This window comes from Pseudorca crassidens, chromosome 8, assembly GCF_039906515.1.
Source record: "Pseudorca crassidens isolate mPseCra1 chromosome 8, mPseCra1.hap1, whole genome shotgun sequence".
Classification (NCBI taxonomy): Eukaryota; Metazoa; Chordata; class Mammalia; order Artiodactyla; family Delphinidae; genus Pseudorca; species Pseudorca crassidens.
Window position 1 is genome coordinate 33,823,564 of NC_090303.1, and position 20,487 is coordinate 33,844,050.

The 20,487-nt window shown below is 39.7% G+C and overlaps 1 protein-coding gene across 2 annotated transcripts in view; it reads right to left on the reverse strand.

Moving 5' to 3' along the window:
• Positions 1–17,671, reverse strand: part of SP4 (Sp4 transcription factor) — a 71,929-nt gene extending 54,258 nt beyond the window's left edge. Inside the window, exons 1-3 of one of the 2 annotated variants that reach the window (XM_067746181.1) lie at positions 17,491–17,671; positions 16,960–17,081; positions 14,888–16,439 (exon numbers count right to left, since the gene is read on the reverse strand). In XM_067746181.1, the coding sequence (XP_067602282.1) occupies positions 14,888–16,439; positions 16,960–17,081; positions 17,491–17,497 (1,681 nt within the window). In that variant the 5' untranslated portion in view covers positions 17,498–17,671. The remainder of the gene's footprint in view (positions 1–14,887; positions 16,440–16,959; positions 17,082–17,490) is intronic. The other variant, XM_067746180.1, reaches the window with a different exon arrangement.
• Positions 17,672–20,487: the final 2,816 nt, after the last annotated feature.

Sequence of the window (20,487 nt, forward strand, 5' to 3'; positions counted from 1 at the left end):
AGGCCTAGGCAAGCATACTCCCTGGCTTAAAGGGCAGCTGGTCTCTGACCAGGGAGCTTCAATGCCTATATCCACCAGCAAGGGCATTCTGAGTAGTCAGCTGAGGTCCCAGATGGCGATCTGAATGCCCAAGTGTTTAGCGCCCTGGTCCTCATCTTCGCTGTTGCTGATGGCTGGGCATACGTCTAGTTTAAAAGGATGGTGGCAAATCATTTTCTAAAAAAATTCTGCAAATCCTTAGTAATGACTCAAACCTAGATGAATGACCTTCTTTAAAAGGCAACAGCATTAGATTCAATACCAAATTTGGCTTCAAAGGTTTGCCAAAACAAAAACAAAACCCGACATTTTTGAAATACTGACATATCTCTTTCACAGTTTTACTCCAAAAAGTAACCGATTCGATTTAAACACTAGAAATATTGTTAAATGATATTTTTCCTGAGTTTTCCTCTTGGCTCAAATGGGCTTGAAATAAAATATAAGCGCAATTTGGTTTCTACACATTTGTGCTTAAAATTATAGAATTTTTAACACTAAACAAAATTACCTCAAATATTTCATTTTACAAAATACACACAAACACAAATAGTTCATTGTAACAAAAGGAAAAAAACCAAGACCTCCATTCCCAAAGGTAACACAACTATTTAATGGAAGAGACATGTTACCAGCACAGAGCTCTTTTCTTAAATATGTCAGTTACCTCTGCTCAACACAAACTGCTCATAGAATGAAACATGTTTGTCTTCCAGTTTGCAAATTATACATAGTTATCACTGCCAGCTCAGACAGCTGCCAAAGGATCCTTTAAAAAGCACGGAGAGCTGTCTGAATACTTTGATTTCAACAATCCAGTTTTCTCTGTGATTTGGGGTGTGGGTATAGTGTGAGGAGGTGTGCTAATTTTTTAGGATTACCCCAAAATGGGTTGGTATCCTTAATTATAGGGTAGGGTTAAGAGAACAAGGATGGTGATGAATAGGTCCACAGATGTAGAATATAATCCCCTTAACTTTTTACTCAATATGTTTATAATGAGTAAATGTATATATGTAAATGTGTACACACACACAAACTTACAGATAGACAAAATGAACTCAATCACATCTTTTGAAAATACAGACTAAATTTACTCCGTCCTCATATACTATAAATTTACTCTGGTGTATCAATCTCTTAGAAAATGTAAATTGGTCTTTAACTCTCTTTGGTATTTTGTTACTTTAAAATTGAGGGGGGAAAAAAAGAAAAACCTTTAAAAACTTTTCATGGAAGCAACTTCCTTGGCCCCAAGGACTTATGATAAAACAGCAAAAATAATTTTGAGTCTAGGTGGAATCTGGGTTCTTTCCCCAACATTCCCATGTGTTAATTCTGTAACACTGGGCAAATTATTTAACTTTTCTGGGCCTTGATTTTTCTCATCTACTAAAAATAGCAATAACCTAACAGTGATATAAAACAAAACTCACGTAGAACAAAGTATAGGCCCCATGAGTAGAGAAGAAATATCTACTCTACAATGTATGGTATACATTGTATGGTATATAGTGGCAGATACTCAAATATTGATGTATCTTGTTTCTTATTTATCCAGTAAACAACAATAATAAAGTTATAGCACCATCCCTGTCAAATGAATAAAGTTATAGCACCATCCCTGTCAAATGAGTTAATGCTACATAAAAATGACACGCAGGATTATCTGAAGAACACAAATTCTATACATATAATTTTTATGATCTTTGGATTTTCTTTAAGTCATTTCGTGGCGATATTTCCTTCAGATAGTAGAAAGTTTATATCTATACTGACATGTCACATCCTGATCAAGAAGCAAGTGATGAAAATACAGGCCTCAGGAAGTATATATTTTTTGGTATACTTGATAATTTTATTCATTTTATATTAATACAATTAAATAACAGTGTGTATAAATATAGCACAGACATTATCAATATATGCTGATTTAATAATATTGCTTAATACAAATTAACATTAAATTCTAATATTAACAGTTTACAAATATTAATGAAAATAAAATATAAGACTCCTCTGTGCCTTACATTCTTAGAATCTGGTTTTCAAAATTCATTCAAAACTGGTTTATGGTACACATATATTTAGTAAAGGAAATATTCTTATTAGCCTCAAATTCCCTATCAACACAGGATACCACAAAGTAATAAAACCTTTTTTTATTCTAATTCTCTCTGTGGTACATATGCCCTGTGTCCCAAAGGGCGATAAAGAGTCAGAGTGCTCACCTAAAGAACTTATTGAACATACTACCACAATTACAGTAAGGTAACTTAAAATCATATTGCTTAGCTGTAAAGATAGTCCTGTTCACCTAGACCAGACTTATAAAATATTTTCACTTACTAGCTGCCTAACATATGGCTATATGCCCTTGGTCAAGATACTAACCTCTGACAGCCTTGGTTTCCTGTTTGAAAAACTAAGGTCACCATCACTACCTTCTTCATAGGACTGCCAAAATTAACTGAGTTAACATATATATAATGCTTAAGCACAAAGTCTGACACATAAGAGACAATGAATTGTTTCCACAACTGGTCACAGGAAACACACAGCAGTACATAGGGAGTATACGGTGAGAGACTGTAAGTGGTAATGGTGCCAGGGTTCTAGAAACAGAATGTGTTTGGATTAGGTGGCCTTGAGCAAATTATTTACCACTCTAGGCCTCATTTTTGCACCTGACAGTACTCAACTTTATAGGGTGCTCTAAAGAGTAAATGAGTTAATATACCAAGTGCTGCATACAGTATCTGGCATACTATAAACATGCAGTAAATGTGAGCTTAAATATAAAACAAACATTAAGGGTTAAAGCACACTTGTTTCTTGTTTCATTCATGAAAGAAAACAGAACGACTTCTTTCCCTATTAGAACATTATGGAAGTGGGAGTTCAGCCCCATGTTATTCAACCTCATAAGGAACATATCAAGCCTCACAATACAGATGCTGGGTACCTATTTGCTGACTGAATTTATGGATGCAGTCGGCTAGCAGGGAGTCCATGAAATGGATGAAAGTCTATCAAGAGGTTACTAAAAACTATTAACCCGCCCTATCATTAAAATCAATTTAAGTACTGACACCCTACCAATGAGGACAAAAGGTGAGAGAAATTCTAGAAATAAAAATACAATGTGCTTTAACTTTATAAAACTAAAAAACAAATAATCAATTTGATTATTTATGAAACAATCAAATTACTCCTTCAACAAGCATATTATCATAGTCTGCCCTATTTATGACAAATATCTGTCAAATGTCAGTGTCTCAAATTGGTTCGTATGTAGATTTAAATATATGGGAAAATGCGTATGATTTACAAACCACTTTAAGTGTATTTACCTTACATAAATCCAGTTAGTACTCGTCATCATATGCATCTAGTGTCTTCCTCTTCCCTCTTCTCCCTCAAGTCCCTGGTTTAGACACCCTCAACTACAACAAAGACTTTCCACCCTCTCCCCCAACCCCACACCAGGCACAGGTACCCACTTACCACAGCACAGATCACTATCTGGTTCCTATACTTCTGTGCAAAAGCAGCTCCGCTTCTGTGAACAAAAAGCTGTGGTGACTTGACTCATTATTACAGAACTGTACTAAACCCTCTGACTGGCCACATTATGAGGCACCTACATGAGAACTTCTGAGGGACAGAAACAACCTGGAGACTTTAAACACCTTTGATTTCTCCTCAAAACTTCCCCCACTGCTAAGATTCTCACAGCAACTGTCTCTCAAAACATATGAACGTATGTGTAAGTTCCTCTGTTATTTAATTTTTACTACTCATTTTTCCTTTTATAATCATAAACTCTCATTCCTTTTCAAGTATTTGTCTTGAATCCATCCCAAGGATCTACCCATCCCATTCTCCTATGCAATCAACATTCTCCACCTGTGGGCCTTCCCCTAGTTCAGCATCAGGACTATTTATATTGAGCAATGTTCATCAATGTGTGAAATAGAAAAAAACATACACGTAAGACACAGCTCCTGCCTACAGGAGGTTTACAATTCAACTTTAATGTATACTAATATTCCTTGATCTAAGCCTGAATTTTGCATTGTTTATAGAAGACTCCTTAACTGAATTTCCGACATGTAAAATCCAACATAACCTGAAATAGCCCTCCTCATCCCAACCTTGCAAACTTTTTAGTCATCCTTTTAAGGCCCAGCTCAGTTATCACCCTCTCCATGAAAATATCCCCAGAATTCTACAAGCAGAACAAGTTTTTCCTTCCTTTGGGCTTCTATAACACCTCATTCACAGCCTTTATAAACCAAATGCCATGTTGTACTTTAATCGATTATATAGTCATCGTATTCCATTAAGTCTAAGATGCAAGTGATCATAAGAAAGAAAAAATATTCTGCTAATTAAACTATGACATGCCTTTGCTTATAAAGTGGATTTCAATTTCCAAGATGTTAAAAAAAAAAAAAAAAAGTATGTTTTAGAAGCAAAGAGATATGGTTATGTCTCCCCAACAGGTAATATATTCTGTGAGAGAGGCAAATTTGTCTCACTTCATTTTCAGTTTCTCAATGCCTATTACCATACTTGATACAGAGGAAAGGAACCAGCAAACCTGATGTTTTTACCTAATTCCTTAATACTTATTTCATGTCACCATTCTGTATACTAAAGAGAGGTTCAACAACCTGTCTTTTGTATTAAGCAACTTCACTGCCATAGCCTTTCTCAAGACCACTGTGAATTCGTGGCTAAATTATTCCAACAACATCCTTTCCACTGGGCTCCTGATTTCTTACTTCTCCACACTTTTATCTATAGAGAAACGCTCTAACAATATCATTTGCAAACTTATTATTCATGTTTTTCAAACTTATTATTATTATGGCAGAATCTCTTCTTCAAACAAAATGTAAGCACACAGTGCAATAAACACACAACTTCTCTGGCTAAAGCAGGGGTGGCAGGCTGTCCACTGGGCATGCCCTGAGCTACTCTGTGAGAACACTATGCCTCTATCGAGCACACAGATGAGAGAACACAGCTCCCTGTGTTAACTCTAAGCTTCCATGCGAGGGCTCTACCCTTTTCATTCCAAGTTCAACTGCTTGGCTCAAGACATCCTCTCTTCACCTCTCTACCCTCAAAGTTTCAAATATCCACTTCCCAAACCAATCTTCACCTCAGAAAGCCCTCCCTGTTTACTGCAAACCACTGATCTCACTTGTCTTTGAGCTCTCCTAGTCATTTTCCATAGCTCAAAACCCAGCACTTAAGTATAAACTCTCATATGCAATTGCAGCAAGCCATATAATTGATTCATGTATGTAAGTCTTATCTCCCCAACATAAGTAACCTTTTTAGACAGGCGAGTACTTTCAGAGCTTACATAGACAGTACGCAGCAGACATTTAGGTCTTACTATACTGAAACACACTGCTTCATTTCCACCTGTAGATACACCCCTCCCCATATCCTTAGCTGCACTTCACCAAAGCTTTCTGATACTCCTTTTATACAGATCTCTCTTTTACTTCTGATCTTTAACTCAAGCTAATACCCATATCGAAAACTACTCATTCTCCCGCTTTACTACTTCACATTCTTCTAGTGGGCCAGAGTCGCCATGTAGAGATTTTTACCAGGTTACCAACTTCCAAATATAGTTTTCTTTACAATATCCAAAGCCTTTTTATACATATCATCTCATCTGATCTTTGCAGCTCTATGAGGCAAAAAGGGAAGGAATTAATAGCACTATTTTACAAATGAAAAAAGGATTGAAGCTCCAATTATAATATGTTTGCCCAGGATGGAATAGCTAATGGAGAGCAGTACCCTAACAAAAATATAAGAGTTCTAATTCCTAATCCTGTTGTATTATATATTTTAAAACGTTATTTTCCCCTGCTGCCTCAACATCCCCACAAGCAGGCTGTAAGCACCCGGCCCAGGCAACCAGGTGCACCAGTGGGATAAGGGTTGCTTCTGCCACAAGGTTCCCTTCCTACCTTCCCCTGACTGTGACCAAGCAGCATTTAAACAAACCAATGAAATCCCCTCACACACTGATCCTTCAATAAAGGCACCTGCCCATGGATTCTTGCTCTCTCTGCTCCCCACCTGCTAGGTTGAGCCAGATCCCTTGGCATCACCTCCCATGTGTGCACCTCCCCTCTCAGTGCACACTGACTGCCTCTCTAGGACCTGTGTGTATAATAAACTTTTTTTCCTGGGCCTCTCCTGTGTCTCCTCTTCTGGTTGCACCTGACTGATGATCACCTAAAAGAACACAAAATACCTGTGGATCTAGGAAGCCTCTCAGAGTACATACATCTGCAGTAATAATAAATGTACTACTTGAACTACACGGCTGATCAAGCCCAGATAGTCCCTACTCCTAACTTTATTACCATACCTAAGGCAAAAAGAACTTCATATATGGGAATTATTACTTTTTCTATTCAAAAGGGTCTCGGGCCTCAAATATTTTTTTAAAAGCGCCTATGTGCTAGATATTCTGAGTCAAAAAGAAAGACCTACTTCATTTGTTTACTCCACAGGATAAATTAACAAATTTGAAGCTCTGAGCGCTTCCCACAGTTTGAACTCCATCAGTATACTGGATTTTCCAACTGCTCTCTAAGTCTACTGAAGAAAAAGTAATCACATTGTTCATACTAAAGTGTCATTATCAGAAATATGACTATGGCTAAAGAGCTACTGAGATAAAATATCCTAACTACAAATTCAATGTTGGGCACTTTAGTGTGTTTTTAAAATACTAATGCTTTGGTAGTCACCTAACAGAAGTGCAAATGACATAGAAAAATAGCATCTAAGAGCACAATCAGTAAGTCTAACAAATAACGAAGAACAGAAATCTATTAATTTATGAATTAAAGTATTGCATTTATTTCTTAATAGAATTTATCTCAATAATACTGCCTTTGTAATAAGAAAAATGGTAAATGTGACCCTCAAACATCCCCTCCACCCTCACCAAATCCCTACTTAGTCAATCATTTAAGTTTAACACGACTTACAAGGAACTCTCACCATATGCTGGATGGAAGTACCCAGAATAGAACTACGTACTCAAATATTCATAGAATCCTAAATTTTAGAATTAGAAGACTCACAGATTATCTAATCAAACCTTCTATACAACACAGGAAATTCTATATTTTAGTGTCTCTGATAGATGGACACCCAGCATCTAACAACAGGAAGATCACTACTTCATGAAACAAACCATTCCATTACCGCACAGCATTAGCTCATGTGTGTGTACATATACTTATTGTATTGGTTTCCCAGGGCCAAAACATAACAGAACTTTATTAAAAAACAAAAACAACAAAAAATAGCTCTTCACATACCCAAAGAAGCTGTCACACTTTCTCTTATTTTCTTTTAATAACAACCCCCCCTCTCTGATTATTGCTAGTGTGAAATGTTTTCCACACGTTTCATCCTGGGAAGCCTTCTCGATATGCTCGCCAGTTTGTCACTGTCCCATTTAAAATGTGCCACACCCAGTACTGTACGCAGTATTGCAGAAATGGTCTGACAAGCATAAAATACAGGAGCTTTACTCTACTCTTAGTTCATATTAAGCCAATAAATCCCAAATCATCTTCACATGTCCTGCTGCCAAACCATGTTTTCCATCTTGTAGGTGAACAATCCTGCCCCCCACCCCTCAACTTTAAATAGAGGATCTTACCTGTTATATTTATGTTGCTAATTCTGGCCCAGCATTCTGGTCTATTAAGATCACTGGGCATCTCAATTCTATGCTCTATCATAATTGTTAGCAACATCTCCTGGCTTTGTCTCATCTTTGAATTCAGTAAATAGGTCACCCTTCAGTATAAAATTTGAAAAAAATGTTCAACAGGACTGTATCAAGGATAGAACCCTATGCCATAATACCAGAGACCTCTACCTCTACTGAGGTAGACAATCAACATTTTTCATATAATAGAGCAACCAGGTACGAGCCTTTAAAGAAATCATGACTATCAAGGCTGAAATCAAGATACACTGTACTGACGTTATTTTGTATACTCATCTGCAAACTCTAAAGAAAGAATTTATGAACCTCGTTCCTTAGTGAACCCATACTGGTTCCCAATGATCCCTGAATTCTTTTAAATGCTCAGAGGCCAACTACTCCATAATTCATTCAAGGACTTTGCTAGGACAGTTATCAAGCTCATTTGTCTGTAGTGTGGGATGTTTTCAAAAAAGGAGGTGCTTATTCATACTCAATTCTTCCATGCCGCGTAATTTTTAAGTTACTGATACAGCCTGAAATGAAACCGGAAAGTTCCTCTAACTTTAGGATAGCATTCGTCTAGATCATCCTGACTTCCGAAGAGCAACTAAACGTCCCCTACCTCCTCACTTACCTTGAATAAATATCTCGGAGTGAGTTACAGTTCTAGTCATTTCAGCCGGAACTGCATTTTCCTCGCTGGTTAACAGCAGCAGAGTGGAGGAGTTCTGCCTTTTCTTGATATTACACCATTTTGCTCAAACAATGAGCATCTCTTTCTCTGACTGAAAACCGTATAAGTTGTTTGAAAGAATTTTAAAAGCCTGACTTTATTATGAGCTTCTGTTTAACTGACTATTATTAAATGTCATGCTTCTTTTTGTTTTTATCCTATGCCCCTACTCCTATCTTCCACATACACTATTTTGAAATCTGAGTGTAACATGGAAGTCTCCATGCAGCCACACTAGTTTCTTTCACTACTTTCTATCATAATTGTCTGTCAATGCCACATTGTCAGGGCTAGTAGAAACCTTAACTGCATAGTCAGCAATTTTCAAAACTGCTTACCCTTTAAGGGATTCAAGTATACATCAGATACAAAAAGGTGAAAAATAGCCTGTATCTGTAGACTTATCCTTTTACTGTATGTCTTGTGAACACCTTGGAATCAGAGATGACTTTAAACCATGGCTCTACCACTTACTGGAGGGCAAATTTTCTTTTCTTTTTTTATAAAAAGATTTATTAGAATATAGTTGATTTACAATGTTGTATTAGTTTCAGGTGTACAACAAGGTGAATCAGTTATACATATATCCACTCATTTTTAGATTCTTTTCCCATATAGGCCATTACAGAATACTGAGTAGACTTCCCTGTGCTGTAGAGTAGGTCCTTATTAGTTATCTATTTTTTACATAGTAGTGTGTATATGTCAATCCTAATCTCCCAATTTATTCTGCCCCACTTCCCTTTACCCCCTGGTAATCATAAGTTTGTTTTCTACATCTGCAACTCTATTTCTATTTTGTAGGTAAGTTCGTTTGTACCCTTTTTTAGATTCCACATATAAGCAAAGCTCAGTGAGGCTATCTGTAAAACAGGTACAGTAATCCCAAGGATACTGTAGGATATACTGAGATAGCATAAATACCTGGCCCAGCACATAACACATTCTAGGAAAACAATAAATGTTTGTTTTCTTCCTCGAATCTCATTTTAAAAAATCCATTTCTAACTACTGTTTGGGAAAAAATGCAGTATCTCAACAGCCCTAGAACTTGCTTACCTACATACAGAATTTACTAATCTCTTCAAGTTCTGAATTTTCTCTTTCAAAAAGGACAAAATTATACCACTGAGATTTCACCATTAAATTCAATAACAAGGAGGCAGATAGAATTGTGTTTTCCACCAATATTATATTCAATATATTAATGCTGAATATCCAGGAATAACAGACACAGTCTACCTGGGAGAAGACAACTCAAGCTGGATACTCTCCCCTCTCTGATCCCTAAACCTCAGCTACATTTACTCATAACTAGCAAAAGATTTGGATAACAAAGGCAGAAATATGAGAAAGACAACTGGAGCAGAAGCCAGGATTCTAGTCCTCACTTTGCCACAAAGTACACGTCGTTCAACCTTCCTGGCTTCAGTTTCTTTAGTTCTGAACTACCACTAAGGGATGAGGGAGGGGGAAGGATGCTCAATTATCTTTAAGTTACCTTAGTTAACTACAATTTCAGTAAGTCTTTATCTCACCACACACACTCATATAAGTAATAGGTTTCCTCTGCCACAGTTTGCTCATTCACTAGGTAATAAAATGACAAGCATTAGGAACATACAATCTTATCTCATACCTACATCAGAAGGGTACAGGACAGCCCACATATACATAGGCATATGGTCCGGTATCAGGCCAGGTTCCCTCTTTTACTGTCAAGGCGTACTATGTCATCCCCAAGTACCTAATGTAGCACTGCAGAAACTCTGACCCATATTTCTCCTTTCACTTATAACAGAAAAACACAAAATTCCTTTACAGACTTTAGCAGCAATAACAAAAGGCTACAAGTGGTGAGCAATAATCTCAAAGATCCTTTTAAACTAAAATTCTCTCATTTTGTAAATCTGTGTTATTTGTGCAAGATCTATGTAGAGCAAATTTTCCCTATCTTCCTTCTTAATCAAGCTTCCTTTCTTCCTCTTCAACTTGCTTTTATGCCTGCTCCAATATTTCTTATGTATTACTTGTTATATATTCCTTGATTTAGATTTGAAAAGCAGATGATTAACACTGTTTTCCTTCACTCTCTTATCCTGAAATCCCTCGCAAAGATGCCCTTTTAAAAAATTAATGTGGCTCTACAATGAGTACCTTACCTTCCAAGAAAAACTTAAAACTACACAATGATATTGTTATGTCATCATCAACAAATCTTAAAGGTCATGCTGTACATTTTCTAATGGGTAAAACCAACTTGGTAGTTCAGAACCCAAATCTTGTACAGGGCACAAGATGTAAGTTCCTTATGATGAATTCCAATCTGTAACAAAGATTAGTAGAAGATTTTACTAGAAGAAAATTACAGGAGTAAATGTGACTTCTCTGAAAAAAGAAATAACCAAACACAAGAGACATATGTATACACAAAAATAGATGTGTATATGTTTATACATGTACATATACATATGTGTATATATGTGTATAACATATATGTATGTTATTTTAAGATGCCTACTAGAGAAATCCAAATTAATACAACATATGGCAAAGGAAAACCATATCTGTATTAAACTTCTAGTCAATTTTCTACTTTTAGTAGCTCTGGAAAAAAGTTTGGTGCAAGAGGTTGATTCTACCGGATTAAGTTAGGTTTTTAAATTAAATAAAAATGTCAACTATTTCCTTTGGTCTCCATTTTCACCAATAATGAAGAACTGGCTCTCCCATTCCTGGTTCTGTTAATCCCCAAAGAAGTAAAGGAAGGTAAGAGAGAAAGTTCTTGAACAACCAGCAACATCTCCTCAAGTCTGAACTACCTTTATGTAAGAATTTGCACAGGAATGTTAATTTCCATTAAAACTGACAAAGAAATATCCATCCACCAAGCAAAAACATGATCTATTACCATATGTGATTAGGGCCAAAAATAAATCAAACTGCTGGCCAATGCAAGTTAAAATTTAGAAACCAATGGTCCCTACATATTCGAAATCCTTTAACTAAAGAGAAATAACTCCTAAAGTTCATTTTAACTACGGCACTTTGGCTACCAGAATACATCGTGAAAACAGGTAGTTCTTTTTGAGGAAAACATCATCCCCTCTCCTCACTTAGTTAAAACAAAGGATGTTCTTAAGCCAGCAGCATGATTAGTTATTACCTTCGCTCTTAACTTAAAATAGGATTTCAAACTCTGAATCCCAAAAAGGAAACAAACAATATGTAGCAGGAGTACATGTATTCAGTTCCTACTACAATTCTAACTAACTAAATGCTAGATGCTCAGCCTGGAACACAGGATTTCGAGCTGAGACCAAACCACAGAAACACATTATGCTGAATACGTTTTCAAGGAAAGAGGTTCCCCGTAGGATGTCATTAACATTCTTATTTCATAAAATCAAGTATGAAGTGTCCCAGCTTCAAAAACTGGTTTCATTTGATTTACCTTGTATGATTTTTTTTTCTTTTTCTGTCCATATTATCCAGAACCTTTCCTATACTTCCTGAAGTAATATGAGGATGGATGGTGGAGAACTCTTAGCCCCTTGTCCTTGAGCTAGCCATTACATTTTGTCAAAGCTGATAATTTTTTCAAGCCCTGGTAATAGTTGTTATGAATATTCAGAGCAAAAATTTTCCCATAACTCAAACAATACCATTCTCCTGGGGGTGAACCAGGAAATAATCAAAAAGTACTAAAAAGTGAATGGGGACAAAAAGTAAAAAATCTCAACTTCCAGGGCTCATTTATAAAAGGGATATAGGCACTTGTTGCTCACTCTCTCCCTTTCAGAGATGGTAAAGTACCTGGTGTACCACTCTCAGTGTCTTAAAAGCTCAAAACCAAAAGAAATTAATGAAAACAGAGTTAATTCCTTAGCTTCATTAAAACCACTCCAGGGTGCTGCTCCCAATTCCAAATTGCTATCTTCTCCATCACCATTTATACCTTAATCCAGCAAACATTTGTCAAACACCTATTATGCCAGGAAGTAAAGTAAAATCTGCAAACAACCATACCCAAATTAACTACACAGAGTTGCTGAAATCGGGGTACATTTCTGGTCTTTGTAACATGGCTATCTTCTTAAACGATAGAGCGTATGTATTAGAACATCAACAAAATTTAAAATCTTTGGTTTCAGGAAAAAACCAACTACATAAAGTTCAAATTTCCTTATACACATGTGCCCCCCAAACCATATAAACTCTTTAAATAAAAAAATTATCCCTGAAAATGCAGGACTAAACACACCTATTGGGAGTGCTCAACACATAGCTAGTCAATATATATTTGTGGAATAAAAACTATAAATAGTACTTGTCAGAGAAATCCACCCTCTGAGGCACTTACGAACTAGGCTCGAAATCCATCACTTCCGAATTTTGCCTTATAGTTCATTGCGGACGACTTGATCCTTGGTTCTCAAACTTAAATGAGATTTACAATCACCTGGACAGTTTGTTTGAAAGATTCCTTGACCACACCCCCCAAAAACTACAGTTCCAGAAAATGGATCCTGCATTTACCATAATGTATCATTCAAGTGAATCTGAGGCGGTCAGAAGATCATACTCTCAGTTACACCGGCTTACCCTCACGACAGGCAAAGGAAAAACTCTGGGTCATAATTGATGTCAATTAAAGAATAGAAAAACTGACTATTTCTAACCTAAATTATAAATTATTCAATTCTCTTCATCATAATTCACTAACTAATGCTTAAAAGGCAAGATAAAATATAAATGAAATAAATTTTGCTTTGACAATACAAATTGTCATTCAACCCACCCAAAACAGACATTTTTCTGAAATACTTAACTTATTATCAATGTTTAGAAAAAGAGTAGAAACAAAGCAAGGTAAGGACTATAATCCACAGAAACACACATATAATTGTGCTGTAATAGTCTTAGGGGAAAATGTACCACGCTCAAAACGCTCTTTGACTACGTTACTGTGTCTGTCAATACAGGAGCCACTAGCCACGTATGGCTATTTAAATTAATATTAAAGAAAATCAAGTAAAATTAAAAATTCAATTCCTCTGTTGCATTAGTCACAATTTAAGTGCTCAATAACCACACGTGGCTAGTGGCTAACATACGGGATAGAACAAATATAGATCATTTCCATCATCACAGAAAATTCTGTTGGATACCTCTGGTTTATAATCAACGGGTATCTAAATAAAACATGTTACCTCTGTTCTTCTTAATCAGAGAGCTCTGACAACTTCCAAATCTTAAATATATACATCTACTTTAGGTAGTAACTGTAAAACAAGAACCCTAGCATAATTTATCTGAAACTTGTTTCAAGAAAGGTCATTCAAAAGTGATATGCTTATTCATTTCAGATTATCAAAACAGAAATAATTTAACTAAAGAGGTCTTAAAGTATCAAAGACACCAAAACCACAACTAGGTTTTCATAATCAAATGAAAAGTATTTAATTACTAGAAAACAAAAGGTGTTAGATGAAAAAAGACTGGTCCAAAATGATTAAAATACTTAATAAGACTGGTTTTCCAAATGCTTCAGAAGTATCTATTTACATGCATTAACAAATAACTGCTTTATAACTGATTTTAAAACAACCTTACTACAACAAATTCAAACTATTGACAGTTTACTGTCTATATTTTTAATTGCCTTCCACCAACTTCATACTAAAAACACCTATAAATAACATAACCATCACAGATTTTACTTAAACATAATTTTATGTGAAGGACTATTCACTCAAATCCTGGTTTTAGCAGAAAAGTAGACATAAAAGTTAATGAAACAATTTGCAACTCAAAATTATCTCTCTCAACTGTATCAATATCTAGTTTAAAACAACACCGTGTAATAAAACGCAAAAGCACGGGCAACAAGATGCGGAAGCATGAGGAGTAACATACAGTAGCATTAAAACTGTAACAGACTCATAACTGTATTATTTCAGGTTTAAACCTACTTTCCCTTAAAGAAGATATAAACATCATTTTGACTAGGGTTCTTTCAGAAAAGTTCAAGTGTACACAAATTTGGTCTCTGAATTACAAAAAATTATGATTCTAATCAGGACGTTTAGCTCCGCAGAAAAATAATTTTATAAAATTCTCCAACGAATTTAACACATAAAACCTAATGCTGAATAGTATGAATGTGAATGGGTCACACTGATGATTACAGAGTCACGGTACTGAGTGTAATACTCTCGGGTATTTTAGTTTCCTTATGATTATCTGTTTACCTCAGAGGTTTACATCAAATCTGAGTTAGCAAAGAAAAACAATAACCATTATTAACAACCAGAGAGAAGAGATTGCAGTTGACTTACCTGCAACACTGGTGATTGTAACTGGAACTCCTTGCACTTGAACGCCCGCAGCACCCAGGTTGGCAACACTCACTGTCTGAAGATTAGGCACTGATGCAAGCTGGGCAGTATTCAAAGTTATTGGGGCGCCAGCAACAGCCACGGGAGCAATCTGAGCAAGAGTTGTGCCACCGCTTGAAGACACTGGGGTGATGGTTAATTGTTGGGATAACCCAGCATTCTGAACTTGCAAATTTGAAAGACTCTGAATATTCTGAACCTGTACAGTTTGCCAGCTGATTTGCCCTGAAGGTGTTAAAGTTGGAGCCCTGATAAGCACCTGAGTCGGATTTACTGCTTGAAGTTGAACATTCTGCAAAGGCTGCTGCTGGATGGTCTGAATCGTCTGCCCGGACTGGAGTTGAAATGACTGTGGTGGAATAGCCTGAATTATCTGTTGCTGAGGCTGTTGGATCTGGATCTGTTGCAAGATAGGCTGGCCTACAATTTGCACCTGCTGAAGGGAATTTGATTGATCCTGTGTATTCTGTATTCCATTAGACTGAAGCTGACTGGAGCTCTGGGCTTCAGACTCAGTAGCAGCAGGTGTTTGAGAATCTTCGACGGTGCGTTCAGAACTACTGGCTGATGTGCTTGCATACTGGCCCGTATCTGCTGAGCTCACTAACGTGTCACTGCTGCTCAGAGATGCTGATGCAGTGGTGGTGCAGGCAGTGGAGGAGGAGGGCGATTCTGGCATAGTACTGGCAGAAGCAGTAGTGGTGGGTGTGGGAACTAACTGACTCCCATTGGACGTCCCGCCATCAGTAGTAGGAGCAGACTGGCCGACCTGTCCAGTCCCTCCTCCAGCGGCCACACTGTTTATCACTGGCAAAGCTAAAGTCACTCCTCCAATGTTAATTGGTAGAGTTGTTACAACTTGAGCCTGAGTACCAGGAAGGGTCTGTAATTGCAGTGGTATTGAGACACCAGGTCTAATTTGGACTGGAACTGTCTGATTTGCCAGGTTTTGAGCAAGAATATTCCCAGAAGCTGTCCTGTTAGCAGCTGTGAGTATAGCTTGATTATTACCTGCAGAAATGAGCTGAATTTGACCCTGCAAATCCTGTAGAGATGAACTACTAGTTGGATTGATTTGAATTTGCTGGCCTTCCACTGTTTGAAGTTGTGGAATCACTTGGTACTGTACACTACCACTTGGATTTTGTACTTGTATGACTTGAAACTGACCAGGGGAGGAAGAATTACCTGATTTAGTTTTTGTGGGAGATGCACTCCCGTTATTACTGCTGGAAGAACTAGATGAACTAGAAGCTGGTTGAGAAACGTTATTTTCTTTTGAAGCGGGAGGAGTGGAGGCAACAAGTTGCCAAGCGTTTCCAGCAAGTTGTGTTGTTACCAGTTCTAGCTGTTGTGGTTGATTTTGAAGTTGCACCAATCCTTGGCTTGGGTCTATAATGATTTGTTGTTGTCCAGTTGCTTGATTTTCACCAGGAGTCCCTATTTTGCTGCAAGTAGCTGCCAGTAAAGCCAGAGGAGAGGGCTGAGAGTCCTACCCAAAATGGGATGGTAAAGGAGAGGGGGAAAAAAAAAGTGGGCGGATTTAGTGAAGGCCAAGTAGCTGGGAGGGGTTTATTTATTTATTTATTTATTTTGACAGCTCTACATTTCAGAACTCACTCAGGAAGTGGCAAAAATCAAAATAAATATTAACAAAAGCAGTAAGATATAGGAATAAGGAAGCAGATCCCGCACTATGAAGTTTAAATAAAAGGACATTTCTAACAAACTTTCTTGAAGTGTTATTTTCCTAAACTCAAAATGCCCTTGGGAGAATACACACCTTTTTCTTATAGTCTGAGTTCGTTCCTGGTGGAATTTTAAACAGCGATATCCCAAACATGTGAAATCTTTATGAATTTACAATTTAACTTCCTCACTCTCAGAAAGATGCTTTGAGTGGATAAAACATTTTTATTCTGTTCTTCACTTCTGGACATTTAAAGGGCATAACTCCCCTTTCCCCTTATGTTTCGTGATGAATTTTTTTTTTTTTATATGTTTGCTTTTACCTGGGAGCCTGAGGTTTTGGGTTTTTTATTGTTATTCTCTGGCTCAGAGGTTTTCCCTCCTTCTGTAGCCATCGCCGCTGCCGCCGCCGCCGCCGCCTCCTCCTCCTCCTCCTTCTTCTGATCTGCAACAAACACCCCCATACACGACAACAGGTTATTAGGATTATTATTATTCGCCTTCCCCCTCTCCTCTCCTCCCCCTCCCCCCGAACATTAATCTCCATAAACCCGCGATCCACGCACACCGGCAAGGGGTGGGGGAGAAGGAGGGAAGGGAGGAGGAGGATATCACAAAACGTGGTTTGAAACCCGACCCATCGGCTCCAGAGCAACACCCAGAAGGTTGTTCTCTCTCAGACATTAAGACAAAACACAACCCTCCTTCCCTCCCCCTGATTCCCTCCCTCCTTCTCCTCCTCCCCTTAAAGCATCTCAGCGGCCCCGGGGGAGGGGGGAGAACCGAGCAGGGTCTGGGGAGGGAGGGAGGGAGGGAGGCGGTGAAGGAGACCGAGGGGGGTGGAGAATACGTACCGCTCATCCCGCATTAACAGGACAAACCCTCAGACGGAGACACAGGGATAGAGGTGGGTGGGGGTGGGGGCGAGGCGGGAGGAGAGGCCGGTCCCGCCCGCCCGCGGTGGCTCGGAGGAGGCTGTAGCTGGCACAGGCTCTGCCTCTTTTTCCGCGAATGGCCGCCGCTGGGCTGTGGCGTAGCAGCTCCTCTCTCCGCCCGAGCCCTGCTGACTCGCCCTTGATTGACAGCGGCGGCGCGCCGCGCGGGCGGCGGCGCGGGCCGGGGGCGGGGCCAGGGCGGCGCGAGCCCGGCCGACTCCCCACCCCCCTCGGCCTCTCTCTGCCGGAGCCGCCGACTCTCCACCCCTTCCCCCAGCGGATTGGCCGCCGACCTGCCGGGGGCCGGGGCGCTGGGGCCGCCTCCTCTCCACCCCCTTTCTCGGGGTTATTCTTTCAGCAGCTTTTCTTTTCCTCCCGTGGCTAGTCCGGCGCTCGCTCTCTCGGTGTTCTAGCTAAGGCGCGCTGCCGGTAGGCCCTCCATACAGCCAAACTTGTTGTCTCAGGATATCCCGCCCCCTACTCATTTCCCAGCGCCCTCCCCTCAAAAGCCGGCTCCAGCATCCCTTGGAATTGCCACGAAAAAAAAAAGCAGGGCTCTCGTTCAAGGGAAGCGAGAGAAGCGGACAAGGCAGCGCGCGAGCCACCGACGACTCGGCGAACCCGGAGAACTGCCCGCTGCCCCTGCGCCGGGAGCATGGCTTTCCTGAGGCGCATCCGGACCCGGGCGCTCTTTTTCCCTGGTTCGGTCCCCATTGGTTGAGCTCCTAGGTGACGCGCGCTGAGTGGTGGGAGAAAGAGGGCGGGGCGCTGCCGCAAAGGCTGTCGGCCCTTGTAGTTTGCTATGGCCGCATTGGCCCCTCCAAGGCACCGCCTTCCCTCCCGCCCCCGACCGAGGCCCGGCTGCCGAACGGAAAGCTGCCCGAGGGGGCGGTGGCGGCAGGGCGTGGCCCGGGCCGAGTGGGAGTTGAACTGAGCGAGGGGGAGGGGGAATGGGTGTTGTTTGCCTGGGCCTATCCGCCGCGCAGAGCTGCCCAAACCACCTCTACCACCGCCTCCTCTGCTCCAAGCCGCTCCCCGCAGGGCGAGCTCACACCCGGAGCGCTCGGCGATTGAGCGGGTGGCGGCGTGGGGAGGCGGGGTTTGCTGTCCTCCGGGTTTGAATGAACCCGGCTTCTTGGAGCGGCGCCTTCCCCTTTCCTTTCTTTGCTCACCTCCCTCCCTCAGGCCCCGTGTTTCAGATCCGAGGCCTGCTTTCCCTCAGAGAAAGATCTTCCATTTTATTTTTTGTCTCTGGCTGGCTGCCGGAGCAGAGCAATGACCCGCCCTCTAAGGTTGCTTTGGGTTTTGCCGAATAGCCCGCGTGCTTGTCGGACTTCTCACTGTATGGGTCTCATAAGATTCTCGAGTGGAAGAAAAGCGCATCTCCATTTGGGCCAGCCCTGATCACAGTTCAGCATAAGCTTCCGGGCAGGTGGAATTCACATCTGGCTGCACAAAGCACTTGAACAATCTCCTGACCCAGCTTTCCTCCCAAGTCCTGAAGTCAGGATGATGCCATACAATATAATAATCGCCTGATTAAACGTACCAAAGGTGGAAGTGAACTGCTAATGTAAACACTGGCCTTGGGGACTAGGCGCCCTTACACACGGAGGCTCACGGCCATCCGCTCCCTTTTTACATGGGCTCCACACACAACCTTGAGCGTTTTTCTCTCATGCCAGAGGCCTTATATGTTGCAAGGGTGAGGAGGTCCCAGGTGCTGCACTTGACTGGCATTTCCTTTGCTTGTTAAAGTAATTGCAACGTTGGCTGATGACAAAGCCAGCAGTGCAGCAAGACAAAGCAATTCGAATAAAGAATTAAATAGTATTGTCTACCCCTTAAAAAATGAGCCTAAGATCCGTAATAACCTGCTTTTTCACCATCATATACAATATAGAAAGCTCAAAAGAGCTTCTTGCATTTACAGATATACTGTCTATCCTCCAGTCCTTTTTTTTTTCTTTTCCCTAGTTCACTATGATGAATGAAGGAAGACATTTTGCAGTCTTATGAATTGGGGCATTCCTTGTAGTTTTTCTTATCTTACAAAACCTGCCTCAGAGGGGCAATGTCACTAGCTCTGAACATGGGTTAAAAAAAGAATGTGTATCCATTCAGTGTGGATCTAAAAAGTGTCCTAAATATTCTGCACCCTATAGATAAGTGGTAATACTGGTAATTCGTGAAACATAGTGTAAGGGAGGAAAAATCATTTTTCCTCTACCCTTTTGAGTTTTTAGCTGAGATGCCCCTCCCCCCAGTAAATCAAATATTAACAAGAGAAAAAAAACATGTTATTAACATGTATGCCTCAAGTATACATGTGAGATACCCACAGTAAAATGAATAACTCCTTAAGGTGTCTTAGAATTCGGACTTAAATATCATCTTAGTAGGGAAAAGGGAGAGGTAATGTAGCCCTCTTAGGGGAGAATAAATAATTTTTAGGAAGGATGAGTGGGCCCATAGTGAAATAGTTTGTGACAAAGTTGTCTGGGTGTGGTATAGACTTCAAGTCCCTGTGGTAAGAGTCAGTCTATCCTGGTTGATGAAACCTGGGGCAGGTGACCTAAATTAATCACTTCTCAGGCACCATCATTTTATCTATTTAATAGAAGGTTTAGCTAGATAAGATAGTTCCAAAATTAGTCATTCTTACCCTACCTTCCTAAGTTAAGTTATATACCATCTATACTATGATTTAATGTTTTTCTTTAAACCAATTTACCTTATTTCTAACATAATTAATTAAAGAAGTTGATATTACCATGGAGGTAGAAAGCCAGTATTTGCCGTAGAGGTAGTGTAAATATACAATAAAATTCTCAGCCTCAAGTCTTCAAGGGTGGTTTCTTCCCAGAGGATTCCTTCCTACACACATATTGGCCACAGAACAGTGGCTTTCAAACT